Raw genomic sequence first — 11,252 nt, 5'->3', positions numbered from 1 at the left:
CTGATAACAATTCCTTTGACAAGTCTGTAAATCCTGAAGACTATATAGTCTCGAATAGTGAAGAGAATCATAAACGTTCTAAGCAACCCTCTAATAGGATCTTGAAGAATCATCCTCCCAGTAATATTATAGAAGATGTTGATTCTAGAGTTTTCATCAGAAAAAGGGAAAAAGTGGACTACCTCCAAATGATTGATAATATTTGTTTCACATCCTTTATGAACCTAAAAATACTTTTGAAGCCTCGAAAGATGAGTGTTGGATTAATGCAATGCAAGAAGAACTTATAAAATTTGAAAGACTTCAAGTCTAGATGTTGGTCCCACGACCTGTTTCAACAAATGTCATTGGCATAAAATGGATCATCGAGAGTAAATCTGATGTAGGTTGAATGGTCATAAGAAATAAGGCTCGCCTGGTCACTCAAAGGTACTCTCAAATAGAAGGTGTTGACTTTGATAAGATGTTTGCTCCTGTAGCACGTCTGGAAGCCATCAGACTCTTGCTAAGTGTTGCCTGGTTCCTCAAGTTCATACTTGACCAGATGGATATCAAAAGTACCTTTCTCAATGGGTACTTAAATGAAGAAGTCTATGTCGAGCGATCTTAAGGATTTGTTGATCCTAATCACCTTGATTATGTATACAAGCTTCAAAAAGCTTAGTATGGCCTGAAGCAAGCACCTCGTGCTTGGTATGATCATTTATCTGAATTTCTTCTTAAACAGGGATATGTGAGAAGGAGAATTGACCAAATATTTTTTGTGAAGAAAGAACAGGGGAGCCTTATGATTACCCAAGTTTATTTTGGATCACATTGTGTTTGGAGGAATGTCACAGCATCTCGTGGATCGTTTTGTAAATCAAATACATACTGAATTTTAAATGAGCTTTATGGGCCAGTTAAAATATTTCTTATGTCTCTAGATCAAACAGCTTAAAGATGGAATTTTCATCTCTCAAAGAAAATATGCAAGGGATTAAATAGGTTTGGACTTGAAAATGCTCATACAAAGACAACCCCTATTCCCACTCATGTTAAAATGACTAAAGACCCCAATGGGTTATGTGTTGATAAGAGCCTGTATCAAAGTATTATTGGGAGTTTACTTTACCTCACTACCAATAGGCCTGGCATTTCTTTTGCCGTTGGGATCTTTGCCAGATATTAAGCGAAACCTAAAGTTGGTCATTTATTGAGTGCCAAGCGAATCATCGAATACATTAATGGTACATGTGAGTATGATCTTCTATATTCTTTTGACACTAACCGCTCTCTAGTTGGTTATTGTGATGCAAATTATGATGAAAGCTCAAAAGATAGAAAAAGCATTCCTGGTGGATGTTTCCTTTTAAGAAACAATTTGGTGTCCTGGTTTTGCAAGAAATAAAATGTCTCTCTATCCACTACTAAAGCCAAGTATATTACTGCAGATAGTAGTTGCACTCAGCTTCTCTGGATGAAATAGATGCTTAGAGAATATGATGTCACGCAAATGGTATGACATTGTATTGTGACAACTTGAGCGCAATCAATATTTCTAAGAACCCAATTCAACATAGTAGAACAAAACATATTGACATCAAACACCATTTAATTCGAGAATTGGTTGAAAGAAAATAGATTGTCTTGGAACATATTCAAACTGAAAATCAGATTGATAACATCTTCAAAGGCTCTCAATGCTAAATAGTTTGAGGTTCTTTGAACGGTTAGGGAGAGCCTAAGTCACGTGAGAATGAGTCTTACACCTAGGGGGAGCCGAGGTTATTAGTTGACTGATAAAGTTGTACGAGAGACACTGTAATCGTGCATTCATTACAGATAAGTTTTCGTTGTAATTGTTTTTCATTGATGTTAGTGAAGTTATCTTTCTTGGATACTTTGCCCCATAGATGTAGGTGATTTACAATGAATTGGGTTATCAATCTCGGGTGTCATTCTCTTGTGTTTTCTTTTAAATGTCTTGTGAATTGCTATAACATCAGTCATAACATTGTTAAATTGCAATAGACACCTCCTTATCATTTTCAAATCTCAATCTCTTGTTTGGTGGGATGATAGTCCTAGTTGGCTATCTTTTTTAGTGGAGGTGGATTTGGCATCTTCATCTTTATAATTGTTTGCTTATTTGTTCATCCAAGAAAATAAATAGGATAACACTGCCTGAATTAAAAAAAGGAAAAATTATCTTTTAAAATGGACTATTCATGATAGTAGCCTTCTTATTTTACTGATCATCAAGATACATAAGTAAATAACATCATTTTTTGGTACATTTCTCTAGCTCTTTCACTAGCATTTGCCATATAATCAACAAACACGACAATACAGATAACAAGACGAGCAACATAGATCATGAGATGAATTATCTTCAAGTTTTGAGGAAATTTTCGAACCATTTGCCTGAGAGCTTTGGAATTCTCTTCAAATTGTTTTTGTAATCAATGTAGTAGAGGCCAAAACGAACAGCATATCCACTTGCCCATTCAAAGTTATCCAAAAATGACCATGCAAAGTATCCACTTACCCTTACCCCAGCCCTACAATAATAATTTCCAAAAAAAAACAATTGTATATATGAGAAATTTCTTCTACGTACATGAAAAAATTTAATATATTTCATGAGATTGCTCAAAACTTCTTTTAATTAGTTGATTGTGATGAAAATCTTAAAAAGATATGGAGATCTAACCTATATACATAGGTTATGCTCTCATTTAATTTTGAGATGAAATTTTATGTTTATCAAATATGATATTCGGACCTGTGAAGTCCATGTGTGTTTTAAACCACATACTCGCGTCACACATGGACTTTATAGAGGCACTATCTCGAAAGAGGTATGTTGAGTATCTTAAATTGAAAAAATTGGTGAGATCTCATAATTTTTGTCACATACATAAGTTATTTCCTTAATCGTCGATTTGTTTCGAGATGAAATCCATATTTATCTAAGAGCATGTCAAAGGGAGACGTAACTAGATTTTTCATACTTACTTCATTGCTTCGTGAATACTGTAAAGATGGTCGTGATGGTACTTGACTCTAGCCTTGTCCATGATCATTTCATCAAATGGGGGTCCTTCAATTTCAAGATATCCTACAAAATATGATTTTAAATAATTAAAAAAAAGTGTAATTAATTATGTATATTTTTTCAAATAATTTTTTTTGTTAGGTGCATCTTGAGTTGTACCCATCTTTATACGTTCCATCAAAGCGGCCAATCACAAGCTACCACATGAATTTTTTTAAAAAAAATTGTTGATCTTATTCTCTTTGTGATCGAAGGGATGCATGGAAATGGTGTAGCTTGAATTGTACCAAGTATTACTTTGTTTTTTTTTTCTAAACTTATAGATTTTCAATTCATACCATTCTCTGTGATATGGATAATTGGATCTTGGTATTTGGTCTTTGTATAGATCAATAAATTCTTCAATCCTTCTGGATAAACAGCAAGCCAAGATATTGCACTAAACTATATATATATATACATATAGAACATAATCAAAATAGATGGTTAGAACGAAGATAAATGGATAATAATACATAGTAGTACAGATTAATCGATGAAGAAATATTCACGTAAGTTACCTTGGGACCAATTGAAACTCCATTACGATCAGCTACAATAATAGAAAAAAACATTACAAAATGTTAAACAAAACGCATGAATATCAAAACATCCAAATGCTGGACAATAAAGGCCAAAAGAACAAATTTGAACAAACAATTAAAGGATGAAAAAGAAAAGGAAATTGAAAAATCACTTGAATATAGATGAACTAGTAATTTGAGAGTAATTAAAATTAAAACACATACTTGATAAATTAGCTCTATAATCTGTCAAGTAGCTTGGTTGTGGACCAGATGCTTTGGGATTGTCTTTTGCATAATTAGCAGTGTAGTAATTTAATCCAAGGAAATCAATTGAGCCTTTAATTGAAGCACTTTCTTCTTCTGAAAACTTTGGTAATCTCTCTTTTACCAATTCCCTCATAATAGGTGGATAATCTCCATAGGTTATTGGATGCATGAACCTATATAAATGTATTTAATGTTAGTTCATTATATGAACAGAGTTTGATTTTTCTTTTATATATATATATATATATATATATACTATTTTTCACGTTGGAGGAAGTGGATAACAACACAAATAAACTTATAGAAGTAGTGTAAGAAGTGATTATAAGCTTAGGACATATTTGAGAGTGATTATGAAATAGTCAAAATCAATTTTGTTCATTTTCAAAGTCAATCAGAAGCATATTATTAATCCTTCAGAATAAATTTTGGTGACATGAAAATTGCAATTAGAAATGTAAAAATAAATATTGAACTTATTTTACCTGTTTGCAGTGATTTTGAACATGAAAAAATGGAAAATTTTCAAAATCACTCTCAAATCACATACACTTGATTAAATTTAATGTAGAAAACAAAAACAAAAAATTAAGCTCACTTGATAATAATTTAGTTTTCGGTATAGTTTTTAAAAATGAAGTATATAAATATTAGTTCAACTGATCATAAGGTTCTTCGTTTACTAATGTTTTCCAAATTAGAACCAAAACTAATAAAACTAAAGAAAAAAAAAGAATTTGAATAAACATTTTATTTTTATTCTTTTTAGAAAGAAAAATGTGTTTTTGTTTTTAGAATTTTTTCAAATAATTCAAATCTTTTTTTTAATAAATGTGATCATATAGTGACCACATGAAAAAATATAAAGTTTTTTTTTAAAAAAAAACTGAAAAATAAAATCATTATCGCTAATTTGGTCTAAAGTATTGTTTGAGAACTATTTTTTTTTAAAGTTTCATGTTTTTCAAATGTATTTATTTTCTCACAAATTCTTAACAAGTTTCATACCTTTCTTGAAAAATACACATTTCAATTTTAAGTCAACTTTAAGAAATAACTTTTTGAAAATATTTATAAAAGTAGGTAATAAAGCAATAAAATTAGGATGAGTGCATTTATAAGATTAATTTTCAAAAATAGAAAATAAAAAAAAGAATATTATTAAAGTGAAATATTGCTTACCAGCCAAGAATAAAATCAAGAGCTCGAATTGCAGCTTTTTTGTCTGCCTCACTATTTGAATATGGAACATACCAAACCGTCACTAAGGTGATGCCAATTTTACCCTTTTGATATGCCTATGAAAATTTCTAAAATGATTAAATTTACATTTAATTAATTAACAATTCGAAGGTGCTAAAAGTTCAATATTATAGATATTCAAATAGTTGGGAAGTCCTCTTCAAAGTATATTTGATCATTCTAATTTCATACATTGTCAACATCCATATGTTCAAATCTTTAAAAATACATCAAATGATTTACTAAATGTAGTACCTATTTTTATATATTTAAGAGAACGATTATTAGATATTAAAGTTTCAAATTCATAATGTTAGAGTCAGAGAACCTGATATTTTGTTCTATAAATTTTGACAGCGGCTGCATGAGCGAGAAGTTGATAATGACCAACAATATATGGTTCAATGCCAGAATCTCCACCAAAGCAATGAAATGGTTGCCAAGAAGAACATCTAGCGGGAGCATTGGCTCCTTGGGCATAACCTCCCATACTGAAGCTCCATGGTTCATTGAGGGTGATCCAATGCTTCACTCTATCTCCAAATTCTTTGAAGCAAAGTTCAGCATAATCTCGAAAATCATCCCTATAATTAATTTTTAGAATATTTTAAAATATAATTTATGTTTCTAAAAAAATAAAACAAGCAAACATTGAGAATTCTTAAACCACTTATTGACACAAAACCTTAAACTAATAGGTGAATGTAGATTTAATTATATATTACTTAACCAGAGTAAATTTGTACTGTTTTTACAAATAACTTGATCAAAACTCTTAAAGAAAATAATGAAAATAAAAGTAGAAAACCTCTCAAGCAAAAATTAAACTTGTATGGTTCAAACATCCTTTATTATTTAAATGCAAACTTATCTTTTAAAAAAAAAATTAGAAATAACTTATCAACCTCTCAAGGACAAGCAACAATTACTTATTTAATATCAATTTAAGTATTACTTAACTAGCTGTTATTTAATAATTTTATTAAGGTTAAAGATTTGAATCTTTCTATTTCGATTATAATACTTTTGTTGGAAAATGTTGGAATTTTATATTCTATTAATGCATGAGAATATGAAAGGTTCATACTTACACAATCTGATGTCCCCTAAAGCCTCCATATTCATCTTCTAAAGCTTGGGGAGTGTCCCAATGAAAAAGGGTGACATAGGGTTGCATGCCTTTGAAATTAAGAGTGTGAATACTAATAATATTAAATCCATAAAATAAAACTAATTAAGGAGATATTATAAAAATACCCACCATTTCCAAGTAGTTCATTGATGAGATTGTTGTAGTATTCAATTCCTTTCTTGTTCACTCCTCCACTAAGTTTTCCCTCTGTAATAATAATAAATGAAAGTATAATGTAAAAAATGTAAAATAAAAGGACATGCTTGAATACATCAAAGATCCATGAATAATATGCTAAGTTTTTGAAAGAGATTCCATTTCAAAACTGTCTTTATTGAGGAGTTGTATTTAAGTTATATTTTTATTAACAAATTTAAAAATAATTTGATAAAATTTAAGTTGAGTAGTCAACTAAAAAAGCACAACTTACTTTTCTATATAAACATTTACAACATCAAAATAATTAGAAAAATTATTCTAAATGACAAAATTGCTGATAATATTTACAAATAATAACAAAATATCACAGTCTATCTATGATAGATTGCGATAGACTACTATATGTGTCTATCATGATACAGATAGAAACATATAATAGTTTATTGCAATCTATCATGGTTTATCGTAAATAGATATTGAAATTTTATTATATTTGTAAATAATTTGACTTTAGTGTACCATTTAGTATTTTGCTTTTTATTTTTTAATATTAAATTTCTAAACATCACTTCGATCTATTGATGTTTTGTCGTCTATACATTTTAAGAGTATTTCTCAAAATTTGAAAATTATTACAATTTTTTTTTAAAAAAAATCAATTTAAAAAATTGGCTAAGAATTTGAGATGTTTGTATAGAAAATTTGAAAATTAGCATAATTTTCAAAATAAATAAATGATTATCACATAGAGTTTAAAACACCTTCACTCAAAACGATCGAAATTTTTTAATATTTTTTGCACATTAAAATAATTACTTATAGACTCTATATTCTGGAAGGAAACATGAACTTCATTTATATGAAAAAGACTTTAATACTAAAAATATTGCCAAATAGTAATTTCAAACAACTTATATATTTACCAGCCTATTATTTCTTCTCAATAATTTTTATTATTTTAAAATATAAAAATAAAAAATAAAGTATAATTGTAAACAATAACTCAACCCTTTTTTCTTACTTGGCAAAACTCTAGACCAAGCAATTGAGAATCTGTAAGCATTGAAGCCAATTTTCTTCAAAATGGCAACATCTTCCTGCATTAAAAAGAATTTATCCATTAATTTTTTAATAAATATAAGTAATAAAAAATGATGTCAATAAATTAATAATATAATAAAGCCTAAACATTTTCGTATTGTTTACGCACCTTATAACGATGGTATTGATCAATAGCTACATCTCCATTGCTGTGATCGTAAATTTTCTCTACAATTTTACAAACGATCAAGTAAGTCTTTTTTTCTTTTTCTTTTTTTTTTTTTTCATTCTTTTAGTGTTTGATTTATTTCTTTGGATTTAGACATTATTTACACAAATTGTATAATCTTTTTTCCTCTAATTCTTTCTAATTTGATTTTTAAAGTTTTAGAAGTTTTTATAATGACTTGCTTTTTAATAGGATAAAGAATGATTTCATTTTAAAACGGATCGTATAAAATGTGTGCCTAGATTTTTCTATTTATAAAAATCTTCCGTTCAGTTTTTGCTGACATATTACAATAAATAAAAAGAAAGAAAAAACGAATACATTAACCTTTAGTATAAAGATTTCTATCAACTATGATTATATTGAGCTATAATTGGAAAGCTCACTAGAAATTTTTTATTGAGGAATAATTTTTAAATGCTTCTAAACCTATATTAAATTTTGGGGGATTTTGAAAAACACAAAAATATGAAAAAAATATATACCCAAATAGTAAAATTTAATTATAGTTGTGATAGACATAGTTATCAATATTTATCACACATAGACGTAGTGATAAAAGTTGATACAAGTTTATCACTAATAGGTAGATAGAAATCTATCAATATTTATCGGTGATAGAAACCAATAGAAGTCTATTGCTGATAGAGGCTGATAAAAGCCTATCAATGTCTATCATGATATAAGTCTATCATTCATAATATCAGTGATAGAAAATGGTACAAATCTATCATTGATAGAGGTTGATAAAAGTTGATAGTGTCATCAATGTTTTTTTTTTTTTTGTTAATTCTGTAAATAGTTTGCCATTTTTCTTATTTATAAAAATTTCTCTTAAATTTTAGATTAAAATATCATTTTGGTCCAAATACTTTAAAGTTTGTTCAATTTTAATTCCTCTACTTTCAGTCATCCAATTCTAGTCTTTGTAATTTTCATAAATCTTAAAATTAGTTAGCTAGTTTATTGCTTATTTTTTTAAAACTTTTGGTTAACTATTAATATTTTTTAATTATAAATTATGAAAATATATTTACAATTTTGTAATTCCTTATATGAACATTAGAATTACTAGTTAAATGAATTTCATTAAAAATTAACTTTGAGTACAAAATTTAATAACATTTATTGAAAGTTACTAAAAATGAACAATTGAAAGTACAAGGATTAAAATTAAACAAACTTCAAAGTGTAGAGATCGAAATGGTATCTTAACCTATTTTATAATATTTCTACGTAACATAAAAAGTAGTAGGAAGAATTGCACACATACTCAAAGTTAAGTAAAGAAGACAACAAAAATAAGATAATACATCTAAATATTGGTAAAGAAAAAATAAGCCTAGTTCAATCGATAAAAAGTTTGTATAATCAAACTAGCTCAATGCGAGAAATTTGATTTCTCCACCATCAAGTATTTAAAAAAATGATCAATAATTGTATAAAAAATAGAATAAATGGACATCAATGATGAATTATATCATGTTCTTCTTCAACAATACTTTAATTTTGTAGTTTTTAAGTAATAATTTATAATTCCTAGGTAGTCCTTAAGGAAAATAGATATAGTACATTGGTTTGTTTGTCACTTTTAACATTTTAGGATATCTTCCTCATTTTTATATGGAGGAAACCAAACACAAAGGTATAAAAAGAATTAATCATAATCATATTATATATGATTTACAATATTTTCAAAAAGAGAGTAAATTACAAGAAAACAAGTTAAGAGAAAGAGACCTGGGTGTTGGTGAGTAAAGGTATCCCATATACTTGGTCTTTTTCCATCCTCATTGGCAGCACCTTCAAACTGAAATTAAAAGAAAATTAAAAAAAAGTAAAGTCAAATAAAATCACTTAAGAAAACTAAATATATTAATAAATTATTCTTTTAATATTGTTTTCAAATATAAAAAATGAATCAAATTATTTACCAATATAGTAAAATATCATTGTCTATCAGTGATTGACACTAATAGGCATTTATTTAATGTCTATCGTTATCTATCATCAATAGACACTGATAGAATAAATTTTCAATTTTCAATTTTTACTTCTGATAGTATTTTGTTCATCAAATGGAGGGATCTAAGCTTTTCAAAGTGTAATAATCAAATTCCCAATCATAAAGATTCTGAGATTTTGACAAACATATATGAAATAAGTCACCATTAAAAAATAATAATAAAAAAATATCAGAGGTAACCTTTTTTACAAATTGCATATTATGTTATAATTTTTTAATGAATATATGAAAACCGTGTTTTTATTAATTGTTTCTATTCAAACCATAAAATGATTGTTATCAAATATAAAAAAATGAACCAAAATATTTACACAATATAGCAAAATTTTAGAATTATCAATAATGGATAATAAATTTTCGTTAGGTACATTTCTTAAAAGGAGAAATATATTGCACTAACAATTGAGGGCCAATTAGGTGGATTAAGTACATTTTTAAAAAATACATTTTCTTTTAAACACGAAAACGATTTAAAATAATAATTTTTTTTTTAGAAAAAAACCCTCTTATATTTGGTTAAACTTAATTGGTTCCTCAACAATTTTATTTGGTACACGAAATATTTTGCTAATGTGACATTATTATAAACAATAACTATTAACTAACACTAGAACATTAATTGACGGTCGATATTGGTCGTAGTAGTAGTCGACCATGGTAGTCATCGACATTTGGCAATGAACAATGATGGTAAATACTCGTTGGCAACAAAAATGGTGAAAGTGAAGACAAAGATATTTAGGTAGGAAAGTGTAAAGATATTTTTGTCATTTTCATGTATGATGAAAATGTAAGAGGATTTTCAGTTAAACGCTCAAACATTTTTTTTTCCTTCTAAAAATTGATTTGGATTAGTGTTTCATTCCTAATGACTTTTTTCTTAAACTCAATGTTTAAAAAGTCAATTTCGATAGTTGTCGGACACTACAAATTTTGTTTAAACAACTCATTTTTAAAATCAAACACTCAAAACGTTAATCCAAACACAACATTAACTTGAGAGAATAATAAAATCATTAAGAAACGTTTTGTAAAAGTTATTTATTGAAGTTACATTAAAATGAAATGTAACTCTTTCTTACCTGATAAGCAGAAGATGCTGAGCCAAAAATGAAATCTTTAGGAAAGAAACTTCTTTTGACTACATCAATAGAGTGTGGAGAGGGTTCCTTGGCTTTTGCAGCTACAAGAAAAAGAAGAAATACAAAGCTAAGAAAGGGATAACTATGTTTGAAAGCCATACTTTGTTTTTTTTGTTTGGGAATGAGAGAGTATTGCTCTCACCACACTCCTATTTATAGAGGGTATGGGAAGCCATGTAAGAAAATTTTGTCATTATTATTATATTTTAATTTTATGTTTATATTTCTACGAAACCATTAATTAATAATCTTAATTTTTTAATATTTTGTTTTTATTATAGCTAAAGAGCATGTGTTGTTCCTTTTGCTTAATCATGAGAAGTGTATTAGATAACATGAATTCCATCTAATAAGTAATTGATAATAAGAGAAGTAATCCATCTATTTTATAAAAAGTGTGAGACCCTT

At 27.7% G+C, this 11,252-nt stretch overlaps 1 protein-coding gene across 1 annotated transcript; it reads right to left on the bottom strand.

Annotated features, from left to right (window-relative positions):
- Nucleotides 1-2,374: 2,374 nt before the first annotated feature.
- On the bottom strand, nucleotides 2,375-10,943 carry LOC120071535 (cyanogenic beta-glucosidase-like). Its single transcript, XM_039023863.1, has 13 exons — nucleotides 10,785-10,943; nucleotides 9,417-9,486; nucleotides 7,617-7,675; nucleotides 7,428-7,503; nucleotides 6,377-6,454; nucleotides 6,207-6,294; nucleotides 5,444-5,699; nucleotides 5,056-5,171; nucleotides 3,829-4,046; nucleotides 3,601-3,632; nucleotides 3,379-3,484; nucleotides 3,001-3,103; nucleotides 2,375-2,543 (listed from the first exon to the last, which is right to left on the bottom strand). The coding sequence occupies exons 1-13, from the start codon at nucleotides 10,941-10,943 to the stop codon at nucleotides 2,375-2,377; spliced, it is 1,530 nt and encodes a 509-aa protein (XP_038879791.1).
- Between the last annotated feature and the right edge of the window lie 309 nt (nucleotides 10,944-11,252).

Source organism: Benincasa hispida, chromosome 2 (assembly GCF_009727055.1).
Source record: "Benincasa hispida cultivar B227 chromosome 2, ASM972705v1, whole genome shotgun sequence".
Lineage (NCBI taxonomy): Eukaryota > Viridiplantae > Streptophyta > Magnoliopsida > Cucurbitales > Cucurbitaceae > Benincasa > Benincasa hispida.
Note: the sequence above shows the minus strand (reverse complement) of the source record. Positions and strands in the feature narration are given on the sequence as shown.

Excerpts from the sequence above, each read along its gene's own strand:
- LOC120071535 (XM_039023863.1), bottom strand. The coding sequence starts at position 10,943 with ATGGCTTTCAAACATAGTTATCCCTTTCTTAGCTTTGTATTTCTTCTT. Across the intron at positions 3,485-3,600 it reads GAGTTTCAATTGGTCCCAAG|TTTAGTGCAATATCTTGGCT; the intron begins GTAACTTACGTG and ends ATATATATATAG. Across the intron at positions 2,544-3,000 it reads AGTATTCACGAAGCAATGAA|GGCTGGGGTAAGGGTAAGTG; the intron begins GTAAGTATGAAA and ends TTATTATTGTAG.